Source organism: Oncorhynchus nerka, linkage group LG1, assembly GCF_034236695.1.
Source record: "Oncorhynchus nerka isolate Pitt River linkage group LG1, Oner_Uvic_2.0, whole genome shotgun sequence".
NCBI lineage: Eukaryota > Metazoa > Chordata > Actinopteri > Salmoniformes > Salmonidae > Oncorhynchus > Oncorhynchus nerka.
In genome coordinates this window covers 43090084-43117097 of record NC_088396.1, presented here as the reverse complement: position 1 = coordinate 43117097, position 27014 = coordinate 43090084, and the positions used below count along the sequence as shown (strand labels likewise).

General features: G+C 41.1%; 1 protein-coding gene across 1 annotated transcript in view; it reads left to right on the top strand.

Moving 5' to 3' along the window:
• The window catches only part of LOC115119027 (parathyroid hormone 2 receptor-like), a 117808-nt gene extending 96205 nt beyond the window's left edge, over positions 1-21603 (top strand). The window contains exons 11-14 of the mRNA XM_065017213.1: positions 8139-8233; positions 9789-9927; positions 15531-15572; positions 20328-21603. Of these exons, the coding sequence (XP_064873285.1) occupies positions 8139-8233; positions 9789-9927; positions 15531-15572; positions 20328-20726 (675 nt within the window). The 3' untranslated portion in view covers positions 20727-21603. The remainder of the gene's footprint in view (positions 1-8138; positions 8234-9788; positions 9928-15530; positions 15573-20327) is intronic.
• The last annotated feature ends 5411 nt before the right edge of the window (positions 21604-27014 follow it).

Genomic DNA, 27014 nt, shown 5'->3' with positions numbered 1-27014 from the left:
TCAATTCATATGATAATTGCTCTTTGTCTCTCTCTCTCTCTCACTCATATGTGCGTGTGCTTGTGCATGCATGTGGCTGTATATGTATGTTTGTGCGTGAATGTGCTTATCTGAGGATCCCATCAATTATTTACCAGTCAACACCCACAATCGAATGTCTAATAATATCATTACCGGAAAAATACCAACAACATTTTCACTAATATGTAAAGTACCAGTCAAAGTTTTGGACACACCTACTCATTCAAGGGTAGAGTGAGTGTTCAAAGTTGTCATCATGGCAAAGGGTGACTACTTTGAAGACTCTCAAATATAAAATATATTTAGAGTTGTTTAACAGTTTTTCGGTTACTACATGATTCCATTTGTGTTATTTCATAGTTTTGATGTCTTCACTATTATTATACAATGTAGAAAATTGTAAAGAAATAATGAAAAGCCCTCGAATGAGTAGCTGTGTCCAAACTTTTGACTGGTTCTGTACCTCCAGACAAAGTGATAAGCAGCATCTAATGAAAGACATGATATGCATGTGCATATCATGATGATTAGTTACTGAAGGCATGTGCATATCATGATGATTAGTTACTGAAGGCATGTGCATATCATGATGATTAGTTACTGAAGGCATGTGCATATCATGATGATTAGTTACTGAAGGCATGTGCATATCATGATGATTAGTTACTGAAGGCATGTGCATATCATGATGATTAGTTACTGAAGGCATGTGCATATCATGATGATTAGTTACTGAAGGCATGTGCATATCATGATGATTAGTTACTGAAGGCATGTGCATATCATGATGATTAGTTACTGAAGGCATGTGCATATCATGATGATTAGTTACTGAAGGCATGTGCATATCATGATGATTAGTTACTGAAGGCATGTGCATATCATGATGATTAGTTACTGAAGGCATGTGCATATCATGATGATTAGTTACTGAAGGCATGTGCATATCATGATGATTAGTTACTGAAGGCATGTGCATATCATGATGATTAGTAAGTGTTGTCTGTTCATTTGATTCACGGATCCATTCAAACCTACATGGATCCGTTATTACTCTGTTATTACTACCATCTGCTGTTACAACTACTGTATACACAAATCCTTGGGAGAAAATATTGACACCCGTTTGACGTCTATCCACTGCCTCATTATTATCTAGTTCAGATGACCTACTTTTTTTGTCAGTGATGTGATTTAAGCATTGATGTGGACCCAGAACATCCATTTTAGTTGTTTCTGCATGAATAATTGTTATATTGAGAGTTTAAAAAAACAATCTAAAACCAGAAAAAATAAATCAGATTAACAGAATTTAGGAAAATACACAGATAATTTGATGGGGCCTGTCATGCCAAATACTGTTTATTAACCATAATATTACCAGGTACAGTATATTGACAGGACACATCTCTTCTATACCATGGCCCCAGGGAAGAGTTTCAGGAGGAGAATGATGTGCCTATTTGAAAGAAAGAAATAAAATGAGCAGCTGGCGACGTTTCATTTATTTTAAGTACCTTTCATGCTAGAAAAGGTTGTAGACTCCTGCTCTAGATCTTATGGGGACCCATTTTAGCATTCATCATTTTATGAAACCGCTCAGCGTGTGGGTTTTTGGGAGCTTTAAAGATTAGACACACAGACCCACCTACTGAGACCCATCACCCAGCTTTTCAGAAGCTGAAGGAAGATAGACAGTATGAGTGTCTGCTTCTTATTGTTTATGTGTTTCTCTCACATTACTGAAATCAGATAATGTTGTGGAAAATTGCGGATAATAGTGGAAAATTGCACGGTGGCAAAATATTTTGATTGAGATTAAAAATTCAACTCTGCCCCCAGCTGCCTTTGTGTGTGTGTTAACTCTGGAAATGTGAGAGATAGCAACTGATATGGAAGCACACTTATCTTGGGTCGTTCCACCAATTCTGCGCCTTTTGAGAAGTGTAACTTGATTTCACCTAATTTTAACATCCTGTCATAAATAGCACATTTTCAACTTCATAAACACATTTCCCACCTTGAGGTTAAGTTAAAAAAAATACTATAGTAAGTTCCTATTAAGTGCTGGGTTGACCGTAACAGGGTTGACCATAAATGGGTTGACCATAAAAGGGTGGATGATTTCATATTAAATCAGTCATAAATCTGCTTGTGACAGGAGAATGGAAGCTTATTGTGTTGATCAAGGAGCACAATTGAATGCAAAAAAAAAGACAATTGTTAAGACATTTATAGCCTGTTGATCTATAACAGGGTTGACATGTTACTCTCAACCCACTCAGTTTACCAGCACAAAACACAAACAAACGGCCAAAAAGAGTTGAGCAGCTCACCTGCTTTTACACTATGATTTGACTATTAGATGATCAATGTTTCCTTAAAAAATTTATCTATTTAAAAATAAATAGGTTCACCATATATGACCAACCGGCTCGATTCGGTCTTATGTAGCAACATTTGAATTGTGTTTTTTACATTGGATAAAAGTAGAGACTCGGAGCTAGAAAATTGTATGTCATACACTACAGTTGAGGAAGAATGGGAAAGTCATTCTGCTTTGAAAGTTGATAAACTTGTAAACTCACTTTTGAGAAAATCGCCTTTGAATGTTTTGTTACACGAACTGGAGAGCTCTTCTTTGTCTGCACCCATTCAGCATCGTTCACACCCTCTTAATCTATAGCCCCGCACGTAAACTCAGAGCTTTGTCAGATTGTCCGTTTGTAAATTCAGTGTTTCGCTCTCGGAGCATTCAGAGGACACACTGGACGCTCTAGCCAGTAGGGTTGATCCAAGCGTTCTGTCCAAACAACAAGCAGTCAAACACACAAGCTAACTGGCTAACGGTGGCTAGCTTGCTAGCTACTTCCAGACACAAATGAGAGAACAGCTCACTCTGACCTTTTTACATAGCCTAGCAGAGCTGGTTAGGCTATTTTTATGTTATCCAGAGCATTGGTGACTGCAACTGTGCTGCTGGCAAGAATTTAATTATGCTTTTTTGCCAACATTTACTGCCACCGGCCATATTCAACGGGTGTTGAGCGTTTTCATAAATTTGTCAGTTACTTCTGCGCTCTGGCACACTCAGACGAGAGTGCTCTGAAATCGGAGTAGATAGCCAGAGCGAATTCACCAGCTACGTCTATTAACAGTTGACGCATTGACATCATGAACATTCTATTGAAATGGTCACTTGGATAGTGGAGTCTTTTGTTAAGACATGTAGCTAGCTAGCTAAAAAAGAACCATAATCCCAACTCATGACTACACTGCATAAATCTGCAGGAAGCTAACCAACCAGGTTCAATGTCAGCTAGCTAACATTAGGCTAAAATTAGCAAAGCAAATGGCTCTGAAATATGAATAACATTACTACACAGATTATACACATCTCATTAGCTAGCTAGGCAGCCAGCTAACATTAGCTATCTAGCTACAAACACACTTTAACTTGAAATGAAAACAACTTTCTGACTAAATTAGAAATATGTAATATCTGAAAATGTAGCTAGCTAGACTATCTTACCCGTATACATGGATGGACGCTTCTCCCTCTCTGTCACAGATGCCATGGTTAGCCTTAGTTTGAAGATGTAATCCGGAGACAGATGTTTTATCCATCTCCTTAGGTATCATACTCTCATTCCACTGATTTCTGAACTCGATCTCTTGGCATGTCCAGCCCACTCATTATCTCATCCAATCATGGCTAATGGGAAGGTTGCTGACTTTTTCTATGGCTAAACCATCTAGGCTCGCAATTTAAAATTGTATTCGTATTTACAGATGGCATAGAAGTTTGTTATTAAAGCACATGAACATTCACCTGTTCCAGAAGGGATTACTGCCAAGAAAACACATTTTGATATAAAAATAAAGTTTACATTCAAATGACTCTCATGTGAAGTAGTGACGTGTGACATAGGCCTAGTTTCCTGAAATAAGTCACATATTAAAGTGAGAGTTCAGGTCACGTAACAGGGTTTACCTTAAAATAAGGGACAGACGTAAATTAATTACTAATCACATTAAATAAATAATAATCTTCAGAAATTACTTTGTGAAAGCAACAACATAACTAGGGCTTTACAGTGACGGTGAACCTTTGGAGACATTTTGGGGTTAAGTGGGTTAAAATCCTCCCAGAAGTCACAGAGGTTGCACCGAGGGTCGAAATGCAGAATTGTATTCATATAAAAAATAGGAATGATTGAATTCTCCAAAAATCCTGTGTGTCAATCTAAGTAACATAATAAAAAAATCCCCATCAAAATCCATCAATTTAAGCTAGAGATGGCATGGGCTATGTCTCAATCCAGGGCATCCGCCTCTGTCGGCTTTCCACATCTGCAGTGGAAGGTGGCCAAGCTACAGCGGTGTTTGTCACACCATGAGACACCCGGAAAATCGGTCTTCTCCCGAAAACGACCGTACAGTTTGACCATACTATGGACAGATGTCTCTCATGAACAACATCGTCCACACCTTTTGGGCTACAAACTAATCAACTCGGTCGCAGAGCATTTCGTATTATTCTGTATGTAAATCCGAGACACTACATTTAGGATGATATGTCAAGTTTCATATGGTATGTATTAATTTGTGGATATCCATCACCCATTTTGTATGATAAGTTATCAATTACAATTCGTAATATATGTTATGTTACAATATGTTACGAATTTGCTAAACGTATGATATGTTACAAATTTTAGCTAGGTGGCTAATGAAAGCTAGCTGGCTAAAGTTAGCTAGGCTAGGGGTTAGGGTTAGGAGTTAGGGTTAAGCTTAGGGTTAGGGGAAGGGTTAGCTCAAAGGGCTAGGGTTAGGGGAAGGGTTAACGAACATGCTAAGTAGTTACAAAGTAGCTAAAAAGTAGTTGAAAAGTTGAGAATTGTCTAAAAATGTCCCTGATGAGATTCAAACTCCCAACCACCCTACTTTCTTTATCCCCAATTTTGTGGTATCCAATTGGTAGTTACAGTCTTTTCCCATCGCTGCAACTCCCGTACGGACTCGGGAGAGGCAAAGTCACATATTTACTCCTCGTGAATGGGATGTCTTTCAGTGATATGGTTGAGATTACAAAATTAAAATGCCATCCATAGCAATTCTGTTCCCACTGCAATGGATGGCACAATAACCCATCACTCTGAGATGGGACTACCTTGTTTAACCTATTCTGCATTCATATTGACGGGGCTGCAGGGGGCCTAGTGCGTCTAGCGTACCGACTAGTAACCGAAAGCTTTCTGGATCCAATCCCCAAGCTGACAAGGTACAAATCTGTCGTGCTGCCCCTGAACAAGGCAGTTAACCCACTATTTCCCGGGAGCCGAAGACGTGGATGTCAATTATGGCAGCCCCCGCACCGCTCTGATTCAGAGGGGTTGGGTTAAATGCGGAAGGCATTCAGTTGTGTAACTGACTATTGTCATGTGTTTTTGTATGTTCTGTATTAATATTGTCGTGGTTTTAATGTATTCTGTATTCATATTGTTGTGGTTTTAATGTATTCATATTGTCGTGGTTTTAATGTATTCATATTGTTGTGGTTTTAATGTATTCATATTGTCGTGGTTTTAATGTATTCATATTGTTGTGGTTTTAATGTATTCATATTGTTGTGGTTTTAATGTATTCTGTATTAATATTCATATTGTTGTGGTTTTAATGTATTCATATTGTCATGGTTTTAATGTATTCATATTGTTGTGGTTTTAATGTATTCATATTGTTGTGGTTTTAATGTATTCATATTGTTGTGGTTTTAATGTATTCTGTATTCATATTGTTGTGGTTTTAATGTATTCATATTGTTGTGGTTTTAATGTATTCTGTATTCATATTGTTGTGGTTTTAATGTATTCATATTGTTGTGGTTTTAATGTATTCATATTGTTGTGGTTTTAATGTATTCATATTGTTGTGGTTTTAATGTATTCATATTGTCGTGGTTTTAATGTATTCATATTGTTGTGGTTTTAATGTATTCATATTGTCGTGGTTTTAATGTATTCATATTGTTGTGGTTTTAATGTATTCATATTGTTGTGGTTTTAATGTATTCATATTGTCGTGGTTTTAATGTATTCATATTGTTGTGGTTTTAATGTATTCATATTGTTGTGGTTTTAATGTATTCATATTGTCGTGGTTTTAATGTATTCATATTGTTGTGGTTTTAATGTATTCATATTAGCATGGTTTTAATGTATTCATATTGTCGTGGTTTTAATGTATTCATATTGTTTGTAAGGGTTTTCTTCTGGTGAAAGAGAGGTGGACCAAAATGCAGCGTGGTGGTTATTCATGTTTAATTTATAAAGACACGAGACATGAATAAACTAACGAAAACAATAAACGTGTGAAAACCTAAACAGCCCTATCTGGTGCAAAACACAGAGACAGGAACAATCACCCACAAAACCCAACACCAAACAGGCTACCTAAATATGGTTCCCAATCAGAGACAATGACTAACACCTGCCTCTGATTGAGAACCATATCAGGCCAAACATAGAAATAGACAAACCAGACACACAACATAGAATGCCAACCCAGCTCACGTCCTGACCAACACTAAAACAAGGAAAACACATACGAACGATGGTCAGAACGTGACATTGTTGTGGTTTTAATGTATTCATATTTTCGTGGTTTTAATGTATTCTGTATTCATATTGTTGTGGTTTTAATGTATTCTGTATTCACATTGTTGTGGTTTTAATGTATTCATATTGTTGTGGTTTTAATGTATTCATATTGTTGTGGTTTTAATGTATTCATATTGGCATGGTTTTAATGTATTCATATTGGTATGGTTTTAATGTATTCTGTTTTCATATTGTCATGGTTTTAATGTATTCTGTATTCATATTGTAATGGTTTTAATGTATTCTGTATTCATTGTCATGGTTTTAATGTATTCTGTATTCATGTTGTCATGGTTTCCTCATACAAAGTGACAGGTTGTTTAATGGATGTTGACTTCCATTAGGAGCCCCATTCTAAGAGCCCTCTGTCAGTGTGAAAGCCTAAATACGTAAACGTTCCATTTGCATTTTTCTAATGAATTAATTATACTGAGGCAAAAGGCATTCAACTGTTTGCCACACGTCTCAAAATTAATACTTTTCATCATGCCATTTTCACCCGTCGCTGAGGTGTTCCTCAGAGAGACTCGATCATTCTTCATGAACAATGACCTGATTCTGTATATGAGTCAGGCAAAATGATGAGTTTGAAATCGAATGCCCTCTCAATACTCGGAATCCTCCTTGAGCCCCATTTCAAAGCCTGTAGTCTCTTATTATATTATATTTGGAGTTCAATAACTCATACTTGTACTGAATTGCTTGATTCATTGATAGACCATGGTAGATAGAACCTGTGTTTTCACATGTCCAGGCACTGTATGGTCTATCATCAGGGTTCGTGAGTAACTGATTACATGTAATGGATTACTTTTTTTCTTAACCGTAATCAGTTATGTTACCGGTGAAAAATATTGTAATCAGAATACAGATACCTTCGTAAAACTAGCTTATTACTTCTTGGATTACTTTTTAATTCAGAAAGGATTTTTGCAGGAAAATATGTTAATAAGAAACCTTTCTATTTTCTCAATGACATTCAATTCAGCATTTAAATAAGGTGCAAATTTAAGTTTGTTCCATCATGACACAGCAAATGAATTTTATGGATCGTTTTTGTCCTCTTCTTATGCCTCTTAAGAGGAAAGTAACTGAAAGTAATCAGATTACATTACTGAGTTTTGATTACAATTATGGACAGGTTACTGGTTGCAATTTTGGACAAGTTACTGGTTGCAATATTGGACGTGTAACTGTAACTGATTACATTTAGAAAGTAACCTACTCAACTCTATATCATATATCAACATACAGTCAAGCCCATGTTATCTCTCAATGGATTGTGAAGAGATATTAAGTGCTAAGAAAATGGGCTTTTGAGAGGAGATTAGAGACGTGAGGAGATTAGAGAAATGAGGGAATATGTTTCAAGCAGAGGACTTGTACTCTCTGCAATCACGTGTCTATTATCTCTGGTTCAGCTAATTAGATTTTTTTTTCCAATTGTCTTTTCAGCTGAATTTTATCCTTTTTGTGAACATTGTGCGAGTGCTGGCAGCAAAGATCAGGGAGACCAACGCAGGGAGATACGACACAAGAAAACAGTACAGGTGGGTAAAAAGATGGCAAAAGATTTCTGTGAGGACCCACTAGTTTCTGTGAGGACCCACTGGTTTCTGTGAGGACCCACTAGTTTCTGTGAGGACCCACTGGTTTCTGTGAGGACCCACTAGTTTCTGTGAGGACCCACTGGTTTCTGTGAGGACCCACTAGTTTCTGTGAGGACCCACTGGTTTCTGTGAGGACCCACTAGTTATTTGAATGTCTATTGATCACACTGAAAGTCAACTGTAGTAAGGCATTTTACCTTTTTTTCTCCTGTAGAGTTGAACATTGTTGATTTAAAAAACACTCATAATTTCAGAAGGTTATAGACAAACTATATTCACAACTATATTCAGACTTCCTCTTGTGCTCTTACCTTTAGCACTTCCTTTAATGTTCCCTTATAACAATGACTTGATATGGGTGTACATCTTGTCTTGGGTGTGAAATGTCTTGCCACTAGCTTAGAAATTATGTTCGGTCTGAAATTTCCTCTGTGCTTCGTTATCGTTTCAAAGTGGGATGAAACACCATAAAACATACACAAAAGCACATATTAGTTGGTATTATTTTCTATCTGCAATTACCCATGATGCTACTGAACAACATCCATAGTGGATGTTGAAAGCCTCTGTAATGATAGAGCTGCGTGTTGGGGATGTGAGAGTTATTCCGAGGTTCATTCAGAGGATGCGTCTCAAATCTCACCCCTAGTGTTCCCTATATAGTGCACTGCTTTTGAATACGGCCCATAGGGCTCTGGTCTAAAGTAGTGCACTATAATGGGAAGAGAGTGCCATCAGGGACTGATCCAGAGTGTTTCCACCAGGGTCGAAGCCCCACGTCACTCTGCTAGGTTTAATAACAGTTATACAACGCACACACACACACACACACACACAGGCACACACATGCACATTTGTACACACACACACACACCAGCGTTTGAGTCACCTTACAGACCAGGAGAACATTGCCCTGCAGGAGACTGTCAACCCTGCTGTGGGCGTCAGTCGTGTTCACTGGACTGTAGCATGAATGATGATGACAGATATGAGGGAGGCACGCTCCCATCTTAACTAAGTGTGCCATTTACACACCATTTACCCATCTGACGTCTGCCTGCAGGCCATTTATAAATGCTTAATAATTACCGGTAGGTTTCGTTGTTTATTGGCATTTTCACTGATGGATCGGGAGATTGTTTAGATAGATCATCAATACAGATCAGATCTGAGGGGAAGAACCACAGGCGAGGAAAGCAGAATTTTGCAAATGTGACATGACTGATGGCCATCTGTGACATGTGAAACCCTGTTTACTAAACAGGGAGTTGTTGGTGAGATTGTCATGGCTGAATCCACTGCGATTTAAAGACGGGTGACCTTTAGCCTTCCTGTGTGACAAAAACAACTACGTTGAAGTCTGACTGCGCAGAATTACTGATCACCTTCCATCCCAAATTATTATTTATACTATTATGAGATAAAGATTCAGCATCTTGTCTTGTCTTGCTCAAACTGATCCTCTCCAACCTGTTGCTTGTGTCCGTACCCACAGGAAGTTGGCTAAGTCCACCCTGGTGCTGGTGCTGGTGTTTGGGGTCCACTACATTGTGTTTGTGGGGATGCCTCACACCTTCCAGGGCCTCAGCTGGGAGGTCAGGATGTACTTCGAGCTCTTCTTCAACTCCTTCCAGGTAACTGGTTATTAATACCATCTTTTTGAAAATTAGGTACAGATGTAGTACCTTCATTTGAGCCAGTTTCCTATAGCAGGAAATGTGAATTATTATGTGGATTATAATTACATTTACATTTTTGTAGGGATTGATACATTTTTCATTATGGCAAATCAAGTTAGAATTTTCAAATTGGAAATTGCCAACTTTAGAAGCCTTTTTAAAACTCAAATAGACTGCAAGTTTTACATTCTTAGCAACAAAAGAGTCATCCAATTAAGATGCTACATCTGCAGTCATTTCTACGCAACTTGAGGGAGAACTTTACTTTCCAACACTGCTTGAACTTTATCCCCTAAACATAATTTCTCACCTGAGGGAATTTAGGCTCTTTGTGGCCATAGTCCCACCAACATTCATGAAAAAAAAAAAACCAAGCAATGAAATTACGATTCGCTTCATCAATCTTACCTTTATCTATCGCCACAGACCAGTGACATTGTTGGCCGATTCAAAACTCTGACATAAGCTTTGGGAGAGATGGTCAATACAACTGATTGCTACTGTACTTCCTACATGATTATTTTCCTCCTCATTATCATCTTCCTCCTTAGCACAAACTGGCCCTCACAGTCTAGACCTGGATACAGTACCTGCAGGAAAATTTGGGAAATGAGCCAAATTTTGCTTCCAGAAAACAGGAGTTTCTACTAGAGATCTTCTACTGAGGAGGTGATAGCAATAGATGACCCTTACAGAGAGGCTGAATAATTACAGAGAGGCTGCTATAGTGCACTCCAGTGGCAACACTTCCAATGACCCTGGCCCACAGGTAATGGGAAGGGCTGCTCTTAATGGGCTCTGAATCATACAATCAGTTGTAACAGTGGTGCCAATACCATATGTGTCCCACTCTCTTTTGGAGCCCATAGTCACATACTATACTGTTGATTTATTTTCACAAATTTTATTTGTCACATGCGCTGAATACAACAGTAAAAGCCCTATACCAACAAGAAGTTCAAGAAATAAAGTAAAGAAAATATTTACTAATTATTTTTATTTTTTTAATAAATCAAATCAATAAAAAAGTAACACAATAAATGTACATAACAATATCGAGGCTTTATACAGGGGGTACCAGTACCGGTTAGTTGAGGTAATTTGCAAAGTGACTATGTACAGCAGGGCTGCCCAACCCTCTTCCTGGAGATCTACCGTCCTGTGGGTTTTCAGGCCAACCCTCTTCCTGGAGATCTACCGTCCTGTGGGTTTTCAGTCCAACCCTCTTCCTGGAGATCTACCGTCCTGTGGGTTTTCAGGCCAACCCTCTTCCTGGAGATCTACCGTCCTGTGGGTTTTCAGTCCAACCCTCTTCCTGGAGATCTACCATCCTGTGGGTTTTCAGTCCAACCCTCTTCCTGGAGATCTACCGTCCTGTGGGTTTTCAGGCCAACCCTCTTCCTGGAGATCTACCATCCTGTGGGTTTTCAGGCCAACCCTCTTCCTGGAGATCTACCGTCCTGTGGGTTTTCAGTCCAACCCTCTTCCTGGAGATCTACTGTCCTGTGGGTTTTCAGTCTAACCCTCTTCCTGGAGATCTACCGTCCTGTGGGTTTTCAGTCCAACCCTCTTCCTGGAGATCTACTGTCCTGTGGGTTTTCAGTCTAACCCTCTTCCTGGAGATCTACTGTCCTGTGGGTTTTCAGTCCAACCCTCTTCCTGGAGATCTACTGTCCTGTGGGTTTTCTGTCTAACCCTCTTCCTGGAGATCTACCGTCCTGTGGGTTTTCAGGCCAACCCTCTTCCTGGAGATCTGCCATACTGTGGGTTTTCATTCCAACCACCTTCCTGGAGATCTACTGTCCTGTGGGTTTTCAGTCCAACCCTAATTTAACACACCTGATTCTACTAATTAGCTGCTCAACATGACCTTAACTAGCTGAATCAGATATGCTAAATTAGGGTTGGACTGAAAACCTACAGGACAGTAGATCTCCAGGAAGAGGGTTGGGCTGAAAACCCACCGGACAGTAGATCTCCAGGAAGAGGGTTGGGCTGAAAACCCACCGGACAGTAGATCTCCAGGAAGAGGGTTGGGCAGCCCGGATGTACAGCATAGATAACAAACAGTATCCACTGTAAATGGATGGTGTTCACTATGTTCGGTAGGCCTAGCTCATAATAGTTATTCAAATTAAGGTTAGTGCATGTAACCCATCATTACCTTTATAAGTGTGTTCTATGCTGTTTCCCTAATGAATTAACTGATGTGGTAGAATAAGCCACTATATTCTGAAAGATGTTCCCCACCCGTTCAAGCCAAATCGTTAAATTGAATGAGGATTTTAGGGGGGAGGGGAAGTACACAATTTAAATTCCACAGGAGAACCCTCTCACCCCTCAAAATTGAAAGTGTCTCTGAAAGCTGATAAAACAGTATTCAATTAAATGAAGTAGGATCCAGTTTTAAAATAAAGCTTTAAAGTAGTTACAAATGAAAAAGACTTTGGGACAGGAGTTAAGCAGTGAAAGCTACTTTGCTCTGTAGAATTGGCTCTGTAGCGTTCACTCTGAATAGTTCACTCAGACTGGTGTGGTTTGACAGGGTCTGCTACAGGTCAGAGACTGAGCCTCGGGCAGGTTGGAAGATTCCCTGCATCCTGGCACTTTCCCTTCATCTCCCTGTCTAACCGAGTCTAGCCGAGGCCAATAAAGACAGGGAAGGTCCTTCTCCGGACCAAGGGCTTGTGACAGATCATGTTCACTCTCAGTCAGTCATGAGAGCCTTTTGTTTAATGTCAGTTGATCACAGCTGAGCCAGACAGGGTAATAGTGTGTTGGACACCCCGTTAGGAGCTCATCACGAAACAATGTATTATCATTCTACTAATATAACATTTCAGCTTCAAATCAGATTTTTATGATTTTGAATTGAATGATTTAAGGGGATAATTATAGAGACAACCAACTGTTGTTCAAAAGAGCTACTCTGACTGACAGCTGGCCTATCAGAAACCTCTTATGAGCTGCTCATCGTATCTTAGACTCTTTGTTGTCGCTTTAATAGTTGTTCTGACAGAAAGAACAAAGATTTTTTTCTTACAACGAAGTTTGACTAGCCACGCAAAATGTATCACTGTGTTGACTACAATAGTGGATGTCATGTACAGAACTTTCATCTTTGTTGTTTAGTTGTCTTCCTATGGAATTACCCAGAGGATAACAGCTTTCCTCATGGTTTGTGTTTCCACGTTAGTTTCAAATGCGTTTTGTAATGTGTTTGCCTCCCCTCGTCTCCAGTTAGCTAAATGAATCCCTTCATATTCTGTCTGTTTCTGCACGTACGTCATAGCTGTATTCCTCCAAGGCATTATTCAGTTTCTACATGTTCATCATAGCTGTATTCCCACAAGGCGTTATTCCGTTTCTACATGTAGATCATAGCCCTATTCCCCCAAGGCATTATTCAGTTTCTACATGTAGATCATAGCCCTATTCCCACAAGACATTATTCAGTTTCTACATGTAGATCATAGCCCTATTCCCACAAGGCATTATTCAGTTTCTACATGTTCATCCTGGCTGTATTCCTCCAAGGCATTATTCAGTTTCTACATGTACATCCTGGCTGTATTCCCACAAGGCATTATTCAGTTTCTACATGTACATCCTGGCTGTATTCCCACAAGGCATTATTCAGTTTCTACATGTTCATCCTGGCTGTATTCCCACAAGGCATTATTCAGTTTCTACATGTACATCCTGGCTGTATTCCTCCAAGGCATTATTCAGTTTCTACATGTACATCCTGGCTGTATTCCCACAAGGCATTATTCAGTTTCTACATGTACATCCTGGCTGTATTCCCCCAAGGCATTATTCAGTTTCTACATGTACATCCTGGCTGTATTCCCACAAAAAGTTATTCAGTTTCTACATGTACATCCTGGCTGTATTCCCCCAAGGCATTATCCGGTTTCTACATGTAGATCATAGCCCTATTCCCCCAAGGCATTATTCAGTTTCTACATGTTCATCCTGGCTGTATTCCCCCAAGGCATTATTCAGTTTCTACATGTACATCCTGGCTGTATTCCTCCAAGGCATTATTCAGTTTCTACATGTAGATCATAGCCCTATTCCCCCAAGGCATTATTCAGTTTCTACATGTTCATCCTGGCTGTATTCCCCCAAGGCATTATTCAGTTTCTACATGTTCATCCTGGCTGTATTCCCCAAGGCATTATTCAGTTTCTACATGTTCATCCTGGCTGTATTCCTCCAAGGCATTATTCAGTTTTACATTCCTGGCGTTTCTCCAAGGCATTATTGTTCATCCTGGCTGCATTATTATTCCCCCATTCCCCAAGGCATTATTCAGTTTTATTCAGTTTCTACATGTACATCCTGGCTGTATTCCTCCAAGGCATTATTCAGTTTCTACATGTTCATCCTGGCTGTATTCCTCCAAGGCATTATTCAGTTTCTACATGTACATCCTGGCTGTATTCCTCCAAGGCATTATTCAGTTTCTACATGTACATCCTGGCTGTATTCCCACAAGGCATTATTCAGTTTCTACATGTACATCCTGGCTGTATTCCTCTAAGGAATTGTTCTTCATATAGCACAGTGTATAGTGGGGATAATTTTCATACAAACATTATAGCTATGTATTTTATGTACAAAGTTTACATCTCCACTTTTTTGAGTGAACATATGAGTCACCATCACTGAATAATTTGACAGTTTGACTCATTGTGTATCTTTGTTTACCAGCTGAAGGAGGTGATACGATAAAAGAGTGAGAACAACACCATGTCTCTTCACATCACCTTACTAGGCTAGTCACATGCCTGATTTAGCTCAGTCAAAGAGTCAAAGCCAGCCAGCACCATAGATCTGCAACATTTCCATAGCGCAACAGGGTGCTGCTGCTTGCACAAAGACAGGCAGGAGTGGAGGAAAGGGGAATATCTGAAAGAGAGAAGAACAGATATAATGGTCTGTAAGATATAGCAGAAGTGATGCCAATCAATGCATGACCTTTTCATATGGAGTAATAATGATTTGAGGAATAAAGGTTGAAATATGAATATGAATTATATCAAAACATCTCATACATTAATAAGCCATATCAGTAAATATGTGTTACGTTGAATAGAGACATAGAATGAAGGAGAGAAGAGTACAGATGTAAGATCTTAATTTGACCCAGTTTGTTACAGAATGGAAATAATCCTGCAGCAAAAGGAAATGTTAATTATTATGTGGATTATAATTATTGGACATTTTTGTAGGGGTTGATACAATTTTTGTTAGGCTAACTCAAGTCTGATGTTTTAAAGTGGAAATTACAAACTTTAGAAGCCTTTTTAAACCAGTAATACACAAGTTTGCATATCCTTCTGTGCAGGAACATTCTCAGCAACAAAAGAGTGATCAAATTAAGATCTGTACTTTTCCCCCTGGGATATGTCACCAGATTGACAAAGTTTTCGCAATGCTATCAACCTTCCATTGCTTTAGAGTATGAATGGAATTGAATAGCATCTGCAACACAAAAATAAACTCCTCTTTTCTATTACACTGGTTCTCAACTCTTCTGTCTCTTCCAGGGCTTCTTTGTATCCATCATCTACTGCTACTGCAATGGAGAGGTGAGTGTGGATGATTCTACACTCTCTATAAGTTGTCTAACTTCAGCCAGAGAGGAAGAGGCAGGATGGCAAAAACAACTGACCGAGTTACACCAGGAACGCACAATCCCTCCATCAGTGCTCAGAAGAGGGCTGAATCTGCCCCCAAATCTGCCCCAAAATCTGTCTGTTTTCGAAAATGAAGGGAAAGGGAAAGGGGGAGACCTAGTCAGTTGTACAACTGAATTCCATTCAACTGAAATGAGTCTTCCGCATTTAACCCTCTGAATCAGAGAGGTGCGAGGGACTGCCTTAAACGTTGTCCACGTCATCGGCGCCTAAAGCATTTTGTATGAAGGTCAATGGGAAAGTGTCGAATTTGGCCAACATAAAATTGTATTGCTCATTTTCTACTTGAGAGTTATTTGATCAAATTAAAGTTTTGTAATGTTTAGGTTGTTACATACTGATATACAGTAACAGTATGATATACAGTAACAAAGTAACAGTCAAAAGTAACAGTCAGTATCTGGTGTGGCCACCAGCTGCAAGTACTGCAGTGCATCTCCTCCTCATGGACTGCACCAGATTTGCCAGTTCTTGCTGTGATATGTTACCCCACTCTTCCACCAAGGCACCTGCAAGTTCCAGGACATTTCTGGGGGAAATGGCCCTAGCCCTCACCCTCCGATCCAACAGGTCCCAGATGTGCCCAATGGGATTGAGATCCGGGCTCTTCGCTGGCCATGGCAGAACACTGACATTCCTGTCTTGTGGGAAATCATGCACAGAACGAGCAGTCTGGCTGATGGCATTGTCATGCTGGAGGGTCTTGTCAGGATGGGTCTGCAGGAAGGGTACCACATGAGGGAGGAGGATGTCTTCCCTGTAACGCACAGCGTTGAGATTGCCTGCAATGACAACAAGCTCAGTCCAATGATACTGTGACACACCGCCCCAGACCATGATGGACCCTCCACCTCCAAATCAATCCCGCTCCAGAGTACAGGCCTCGGTGTAACGCTCATTTCTTTGACGATAAACGCAAATCCAACCATCACCCCTGGTGAGACAAAACCGTGACTCGTCAGAGAAGAGCACTTTTTGCCAGTCCTGTCTGGTCCAGCGACAGTAAGTCCGTGCCCATAGGCAACATTGTTGCCGGTGATGTCTGGTGAGGACCTGCCTTACAACAGGCCTACAAGCCCTCAGTCCAGCCTCTCTCAGCCTATTGCGGACAGTCTGAGCACTGATGGAAGGATTGTGTGTTCCTGGTATAACTCGGGCAGTTGTTGCCATCCTGTACTTGTCCCGCAGGTGTGATGTTCAGATGTACTGATCCTGTGCAGGTGTTGTTACACGTGGTCAAACCACTGAGAGGACGATCAACTGTCCATCCTGTCTCCCTGTAGCACTGTCTTAGGTGTCTCACAGTCAGGACATTGCAATTTATTGCCCTGGCTACATCTGTAGTCCTCATGCCTCCTTGCAGCATGTCTAAGGCATGTTCACATAGATGAGCAGGGACCCTGAGCATCTTTCTTTTGGTGTTTTTCAGAGTCAGTAGAAAGGCCTCTTTAGTGTCCTAAGTTTTCATAACTGTGACCTTAATTGCCTACCGTCTGTAAGCTGTTTGTGTCTTAACGACCGTTCCACAGGTGCATTTTCTTTAATTGTTTGTGGTTCATTGAACAAGCATGGAAAACAGTGTGTAAACCCTTTACAATGAAGATCTGTGAAGTTATTTGGATATCTACGAATTATCTTTGAAAGACAGGGTCCTGAAAAACGTCTGTTTCTTTTTTTGTTGAGTGTATATAATCTTTGTAGACAGTTAGCAACTAATGGGTGTGTGACTGTGACCAATGATAGCTACTACCACTGTGGTGGGTGTAGGCAGACAGGAAGTGAAGCGAAGCGAGAGGCTTGACTCCACCCCAAAATCTGACCCTAAGAAAAACACAGTGAGAAGCAGACCAAGTGGGGATTTTTTTTGGTATGGCGTGGCTGCGGATTTGACTTTTCTGGACCTCTCTTCCCGATAGCTAAAGGTCCCAAAGCTTCTGCTCTGATAGTAGAGAAATCAAATCAAATCAAATTTTATTTGTCACATACACATGGTTAGCAGATGTTAGTGCGAGTGTAGCGAAATGCTTGTGCTTCTAGTTCCGACAATGCAGTAATAACCAACAAGTTATCTAGCTAACAATTCCAAAACTACTACCTTATAGACACAAGTGTAAGGGGATAAAGAATATGTACATAAAGATATATGAATGAGTGATGGTACAGGCTACTCTGGCAAATGGTACTCTTTTAAATAAAGGTAGATCAAAGCTGAATCAATGTCTGCAAGATCACATAATGAAAGTGTTCGACATAAAATAAATTATATTATATTATATTAGCAGAGAATAATGTTATTGTAAGACAAAAAATACTACCTAATTTCTTGTGACATTTAAGGATTGTTGTGCGATTGGTCACATTTTTCTGTCATGTGGCCAAAACTCAACAGGGCGTTTCGTGGAAGTTTCGTAATGTTTAGGCTGTTACGAGTGTACTGATATATGGTGCATTCGGAAAGTCTTCAGACGGCTTGACTTTTTCCACATTTTGTTACATTACAACCTTATTCTAAAACGGATTTTAAAAATTCTTTCCCCCCTCATCAATCTACACACAATACCCTATAATGACAAAATGTGTAAAATAACAAATACTGAAATATAACATTTACAGAAATATTCAGACTCTTTACTCAGTACTTTTTTGAAACACCTTTGGCATCGATTACAGCCTTGAGACTTCTTGGCTATGACGCTACAAGCTTGGCACATCTGTATTTGAGGAGTTCCTCCCATTCTTCTCTGCGGAACCTCTCAAGCTCTGTCAGGTTGGATGGGGAGCATCGCTGCACAGCTATTTTCAGGTCTCTCCAGAAATGTTAGATCGGGTTCAAGTCCGGGCTCTGGCTGGGCCACTCAAGGATATTCAGAGACTTGTCCTGAAACCACTCCTGCGTTGTCTTGGCTGTGTGCTTAGGGTTGTTGTCCTGTTGAAAGGTGAACCTTTGCCCCAGTGTGATCCTAACTAGTCTCCCAGTCATTGCCGCTGAAAAACATCCCCACAGCATGATGCTGCCACCACCATGCTTCACTGTAGGAATGGTGCCAGGTTTCCTCCAGACGTGACGCTTGGCATAGTCCTTCTGGAAGGTTCTCCCATCTCCATAGAGGAACTTTGGAGCTCTGTCAGACAGTCTTGGTGGTTCCAAACATCTTCCATTCCAGAATGTTGGAGGCTACTTTGTTCTTGGGGACCATCAATGCTGCAGAAATGTTTTTGTTTCCTCTTCCCTCGACACTATCTGGTTTTGGAGCTCTACGGACAATTCCTTTGACCTCATGGCTTGGTTTTTTTCTCTGACATGCACGTTCACCTTTGGGACCTTATACAGGCAGGTGTGTGCCTTTCCAAATCATGTCCAACCCATTGAATTTACCACTCCAATCAAGTCCTGGAAACATCTTAAGGATGATCAATGGAAACAGGATCCACCTGAGGTCAATTTCGAGTCTCTTAGCAAAGGGTCTGAATACTTATGTACAGTAAATAAGGTATTTCTGTTTTTTGTCTTTATGGGTATTGTGTGTAGATTGATGAGGAAGAAAATGTATTTAATACATTTTAGAATAAGTCTGTAACGTAACAAAATGTGGAAAAGGGGAAGGGGTTTGAATAATTTCTGAAAGCACTGTAAGTGGACACACGTGGCATTCCGGGCAACTTCGGAAAAAGTTTGTGCCTGTTGTTCACACGCGTATCTGCCCCCTCTACAATTTTCCCGTTGTAACGGCAGTCAGTCAGTATTCTGTATTCTCAGTATACAGTATAAATGGTCTTTCCTTCAGAGCAAGACACTTCAGGTTGAGAGCTTCCCCTTAGATGTCTGTTCTTTTGACATAAGAAAAACCAGGGCTGAGATTCACCCTCTTCCTCTTTTCTCTCTTTCTCACCATCATCCTCACCCAACCACCTGACCTCAACCCTCTTCCGCCCCAAACCACCCCACCTCAACCCTCTTCCTCCACCAACCACCCCACCTCAACCCTCTTCCTCACCCAACCACCTGACCTCAACCCTCTTCCTCACCCAACCACCTGACCTCAACCCTCTTCCTCCCCCAACCACCTGACCTCAACCCTCATCCAACCACCTGACCTCAACCCTCTTCCTCCCCCAACCACCTGACCTCAACCCTCATCCTCACCCACCCACCTGACCTCAACCCTCTTCCTCCCCCAACCACCTGACCTCAACCCTCATCCTCACCCAACCACCCCACCTCAACTCTCTTCCTCCACCAACCACCCCACCTCAACCCTCTTCGTCCACCAACCACCCCACCTCAACCCTCTTCCTCCACCAACCATCCCACCTCAACCCTCTTCCTCCACCAACCACCCCACCTCAACCCTCTTCCTCCACCCCACCTCAACCCTCTTCCTCCACCAACCACCCCACCTCAACTCTCTTCCTCACCCAACCACCCCACCTCAACCCTCTTCCTCCACCAACCACCCCACCTCAACCATCTTCCTCCACCAACCACCCCACCTCAACCCTCTTCCTTCCTCAACCACCCCACCCTACCTCAACCCTCTTCTTCCCCCAACTACCCCACCTAAACGCTCTTCCTCCCGTATCCACCCCACCTCAACCCTCTTCCTTCCCCAACAACCTCCTCTCCGCCTCTCCTCATCTCCCCCAAAGGTCCAAACGGAGATAAAAAATACATGGACTCGTTGGAACCTTGCGTTGGACTGGAAGGTTCCGGTGGTGTGTAGCCGTTACCGCTACGGCTCAGTGCTCACTGGGCTCAACAACAGCTCCAGCAGCCAGTCTCAGCTGGCTGGGGGCGGGCCCGCCATCCGCTCAACCACCCTCTTCTCCAGCCGTGTCTATCGTAGCAACGGACCCCCGACGCTGTCCACCCACACCACCCTGCCTGGCTACGTCATCAGTAACTCAGACCCAGACAGCGTCCACCCCTCCATCCCTGAGGAACCAGAGGAGAACAGTGCCAAGCAGGTGGATGACATCTCTCTGAAGGAGACGATGCCTGTCCTCAATAATAGTACGACCGCAGATGATGATGAGGAGACGTTGTAGACATGGGGAGAGACGGGAGGTTTTTCTGAATGTGACTGAGCTGGGAAAAACAACAGGCCTTTGGGATAGAGACCAAAGACTACTGGCCCCTAGACATGGGACCACATGTACATTCATACAGATTATTGGCACAGGTAGATACATACATGTAAAGACACACACACACACAAACCACATAAAAAACGGACAAATAAGAAAAGATACGTCTCATCTTTGTACATACTCACAGACTGCCCTTTTGTAGCCAATTGATTGACATTTTTGGCCAAAAAAAGTATTGCTTTGTCTATAAAGAATTTTTATTTTTTATTTTATTTCACCTTTATTTAACCAGGTAAGCTAGTTGAGAACAAGTTCTCATTTGCACCTACGACCTGGCCAAGATAAAGCATAGAAGTTTGACACATACAACAACACAGAATTACACATGGAATGAACAAAACATACAGTCAATAATACAGTAGAAAAAAAAGAAAAAAAGTCTATATACAGTGAGTGCAAATAAGGTCAAATAAGGGAGTTAAGGTGGCGAAGGAATTATAATATAGCAATTAAACACTGGAATGGTAGATGTGCAAAAGATGAATGTGCAAGTAGAGGTACTGTGGTGCAAAAGGAGCAAAATAAATAAATACAGTATGGGAATGAGGTAGATAGATGGGCTGTATACAGATGGGCTATGAACAGGTGCAGTGATCTGTGAGCTGCTCTGACAGCTGGTTCTTAAAGCTAGTGAGGGAGATGGGAATCTCCAGCTTCAGTGATTTTTGCAGTTCGTTCCAGTCAGTGGCAGCAGAGAACTGGAAGGAAAGGCGACCAAAGGAGGAATTGGCTTTGGGGGTGACCAGTGAGATATACCTGCTGGAGCGTGTGCTACGAGTGGGTGCTGCTATTGTGACCAGCGAGCTGAGATAGGGCGGGCTTTACCTAGCAGAGACTTGTAGATAACCTGTAGCCAGTGGGTTTGGCGACAAGTATGAAGCGAGGGCCAGCCAACGAGAGTGTACAGGTCGCAGTGGTGGGTAGTATATGGGGCTTTGGTGACAAAATGGATGGCACTGTGATAGACTACATCCAGTTTGCCGAGTAGAGTGTTGGAGGCTATTTTATAGATGACATCGCCGAAGTCAAGGATCGGTAGGATGGTCAGTTTTACGAGGGTATGTTTGGCAGCATGAGTGAAGGAAGCTTTGTTGCAAAATAGGAAGCCGATTCTAGATTTAATTTTCGATTGGAGATGCTTAATGTGAGTCTGGAAGGAGAGTTTACAGTCTAGCCAGACACCTATGTATTTGTAGTTATCCACGTATTCTAAGTCAGAGCCGTCCAGTAGTGATGCTGAATGGGTGGGCAGGTGCGGGCAATGATCGGTTGAATAGCATGCTTTTAGTTTTATTTGCATTTAAGAGCAGTTGGAGGCCACGGAAGGAGAGTTGTATGGCATTGAAGCTCGTCTGGAGGTTAGTTAACACAGTGTCCAAAGAAGGGCCAGAAGTATACAGAATGGTGTCGCCTGCGTAGAGGTGGATTAGAGAATCACCAGCAGCAAGAGCGAATCTCGGGCCAAGGATCCATGTTTTCTGCCAAACTCTCCCCAGCCATTGACACTCAGACATGCCATCCTTCAGGGGAGGTCTAAAGTCAGTTCTAAGGGCTGTAGGAGCTGCATCATGTGTTGGTCTGTGCAAAGTACCTTTTTTTCAATCCAAAATGATATGTGACTGACTGACAGATGTCTAAATGCAACAGTATTGCGATTGCCCCCTTAAGCGGAGGTTTATCCCGTCTAGAAAAATACATAAAAAAAGCTAAATTGTGGCAGCGACTGGCTTGTTGTTGGCTTAAAATGAGATTACAGTCCCGTCTCAGTGATATTTGTTGTTCGTTTATCTGTTTACTTGTGATAAATGTTATTTCACTGCTCCCTGTTCCCGACTCTTTCTGTCTTTTAGAGTTTTACTGTCACTCATACAGAGGGAGGATACAGATGTAGGATCTTAATTTGATCATTCTGTGGCAGGAGAACTTTCCTGCAATATAGGACATTTGAGGTTTAAAAAGGCTTATGAATTTTGTACTTTCCACTTTGGAATGTCTGACTTTATTTTCCCTTACGAGAAATTTAACAACCCCTACAAAAATGTCCATTAATTATAATTCACATTTGTTGCAGGATTGTTTTCCTACTGTAGCAAACTGGCTCAAAATATGATTCTACGTCTGTAATTCAGTCTGCATTGTAGACAGCTCTTCTCCTCCCTTAGGTCTGCATTTACTGTCATTCTGTCAGACAAGGGTTTAATCTAATCAAACCTTTACTGCGTTTCTACAGCTTAGGTTATTCAAGTCTAGTTCTTGGATGCCCTTTTAGTGATGGTTGAGTCCAGAGGAGGCTGGTGGGAGGAGCTAAGGGAAGGCAGACTCATTGTAATGGCTGGAATGGAATAAATAGAACAGTATCATAAAAATCAAACATATGGAAAACACATGTTTGACTCCATTCCATCGAGACATTACAATGAGCCCGTCCTCCTATTGCTCATTCCTACTGTCCTCCGGTTGATTCCTATATGCGTAAATATAGATATGATCCTAAATTCCACGCTACTGTTAAGCACGCCTCTAGGAAGAGGGAACGCAACACCCTGCTACAACTAAACTCTCCATGAAGTGAAAGAGATATGGACTGTAGGTGCGAGTCTGGACCGTAGGTGCGAGTCTGGACCGTAGGTGCGAGTCTGGACAGTAGGTGCGAGTCTGGACCGTAGGTGCGAGTCTGGACCATAGGTGCGAGTCTGGACCGTAGGAGTGAGTAAGGATGACAAAAGGCAGAGAATTGTACTGTATACAAGGAATTTATTCCATCACACGGTAATATGGAGAAAAGGGGCTGGACGGAACCAAAGCAAAGAAAGTAAATGTCAAAGCCCCCCCTCTCCTATCTAACCTGCCTACCCACTACTTACCTAACCTACCCTCTCCTACCTCTCCTATCTTACCTGCCTAACCCCTACTTACCTAATTTAGCACCACCTGGTGCACTAACCAAAATACAGGGGGTAGTTTACAGAAAATACAGAAGGCACTCCCTAGGTGCCTTCCCCTTCCCCCCTGGGAACAAATGAAACAGGATAACAAACCATTTCACAAACCAAAACACTGAGTCCTATTGACACACAGACATAACCAATCATCTCTCTCACTCAACCAATACAGGACACACTAATCATCTCTCTCTGAGAACAACCAACACAGTATATCACCCTCAGCCATCAGCCTCCGCTCTTTCAGCAATGCTCTTTCAGCAATGCTCTTTCAGCAATGCTCTTTCTGCAATGCTCTTTCTGCAATGCTCTTTCAGCAATGCTCTTTCAGCAATGCTCTTTCAGCAATGCTCTTTCTGCAATGCTCTTTCTGCAATCTATATCTCTGCAATGCTCTTTCTGCAATCTATATCTCTGCAATGACCTTCCCGCAATGATCTCTCTTCTGAATAGAACACTGGCTTTTATATAGCTTCAGAAGGAATGGGTAATTGGAGACAGCTGCGTCTTGACAAGGGGGCTGGGTCAGCTCTCCAATTAGCCATGGAGTCGACCAATCAGCTGCTTGAGGGATTTCAGGAAGCGATTTCCTGAAATACACACATGCAAATACACAAACTACAACACAAAAACTGGGGAACATAACAACTACATAGATAAGCCAAATGGCTATGTCATGTTTGTTAGTCTATATATGCATGGGCACATCCCCATGCCTCTTCCTTTTAGTCAACCAACAACTTTTGTCAAATAAATATGGCCCTCAATGTAACAGAGGGCCAAGAGAACACCAAAGGATCAATACTGGTAGTTAGTGTATGGGCACTCATAGGTAAAGGCCTGTTGAGGCCATACATCCTGACATAATCAAAAGGTAAAAACATAACAGGTGGGTAAATGGAAAAAAATGAATGAAAGGACATTTTCTCCTAGTTTTCATTTAACACTGACATTGATCTTATGGAAAAAAAGACAAGTGAATTTCACGTGAAGTGTTCCAAAAAATGTTTTCCATGTGATCCCCTGTGATCATATGTAAAGTTATTGTGATAACATGAATTTCAAATATGAAATTTCATGTTAAATGATGTGATTTTCCACATGACAAATCATATGTTTACTATGTAAGGCTCGGTATGCCACATCCACAAATGTCACTTCATTTTTTATATATGCAGTGAATTAGTCCACAAATCCTGAAAAAAAGGCTGCGATCAGCTGGATATAAATATATTTCAAGTGTATGCACTTGGGTATAATCAGGTAGGGGTGATGTTGAATGGGGTAGAGGGCGAGAACTGGATCCAGAGTAGAGGACCATTAACAAGCCATGCCCCATTCAAATTGCTCTTATAATGGCCTGTATTACTGTGCCAGGCTGCCAGCGCATTTAGCCAAACCCACCCCATTGATCCAGCACCATCGTGGCACCTTTAACATCATGGGTTGCGGTGGTAAAATAGTAATGTCCCAGCCCCCAAGAGGTGTGATTAGTGGGACAATGGATGGAGTCAGTGTCCTCTATAGAGAGTTGGAATTAATTGCATGGAATTAACGGAAAGACTAAAAAGCCAAACAGCTCTGACTTTATGGAAAAATACATCTGAAAGAGCACCTTTTACCTCTAAGCTTAAACGCTGTTCAGTTTGTTAAATGTTCAGGGGTAAAATGAGAATAGTGAATAAGTCTGATTGGGACAAAAAGCAGAGTGAGGTCTTGAACTTGTTAAGGATAGGGGGCAGTATTTCCCCTTTGGATGAATTGCGTGCCCATAGTGAACTGCATCAAAATCTGTCCTAAATTGCTCATATATGCATATTATTATTATTATTGGATAGAAAACACTCTGAAGCTTCTAAAACCGTTTGAATTATGTCTGTGAGTATAACAGAACTCACAGGGCAGGCAATCTTCCAAACTAGTTTTGGAATCCTGAAAGTTGGGGCAACTTTGACGTCATCGCCCCCTCCCTTCCCAACAAGTTATGGATCTGGAAACACTTCCTATGTCTTCCACTAGATGTCCTCATTCAGTAGAAAGTGCAATGGAGCATTTGCTGTGAACTTTGACCTAATGGGAGGGAAATTACTACAGTGTCACAAAAGATTCATGTGCTTGAAAGCGCGTATGCGTTTGGAGTGAGTCGTCTGTTCCAATCAGCCCGAGATGAACTAGGATTGGCCATTTGGAATGCCATTCGTTTTGTACGTTTATAACATCCTGAAGATTGATTCTGCACTTAGTTTGACCAGTTTCGTCGACCTTTAATATGTAATTTGGAAGTTTTGATGCAAAATTATCCTGGACCAGAAGTCATTTTTTGGGCATTTGAGCTGAAAGTGGTAGCAGATGCTGCTACATGGACACTAGAATTGAACATTATGAAACAAAACGATTTATTGTTAAAGTAGGACTCCTTGCAGTACATTCTGATCGAAGACCATCAAAGGTAAAGGAATATTTATGTTGTAATTTTGTATTTCTGTTGACTCCAACATAGCGGATAAATATTGTTACGTCTGAGCGCTGTCTCAGATTATTGCAATGTTAGGCTTTTTCCGTAACGTAAAAAAAAAAATGTGACACAGCGGTTGCATTAAGAACCAGTGTATCTTTTTAATTATATGTAGAACATGTATCTTTAGTCAAAGTTTATGATGAGTATTTCTGTTATCTGGCGTAGCTTTCTATAATTCCTCCGGACATTTTTGAGAATTTTCTGAACATGGCATCAATGTAAACCGAGATTTATGGATATAAAATGCATATTATCGAACAAAACATAAATGTCATATGACTGTCATCTGATGAAGATTTTCAAGAGGTTAGTCAATTATTTATTTTTTTAATCCTGCTTTTGTCATTTTATATTTTGTGGTACAAAATGGCTGCCTTTTGTCTTTGTTTTGGTGGTGGTCTAACATAAATATGTGCTGTGTTTTCGCCGTAAAACAATTAAAAAATCTCACACGCTGGGTAGATGAACAAGGTGTTTATCTTTCATTTGAGGTATTGGACTTGTTAATGTGTGGAGGTTAAATATTTCTAAGAATATTTTTGCATTCCCTGTGCCAACAGGGGGGGGGATGGAGTTCCCTGAGGGGAACGCCTCGCCGCAACAAAGACAAGTTCCCTTTTGTTCAAGAAAGAATCCATACCAACTCATATTTGGCAAAAAGCTTTCAACAGTATGGGAAAAGATGAGCAGCGAAATATGTGTTTAAAATCTGTATATAATTTACAT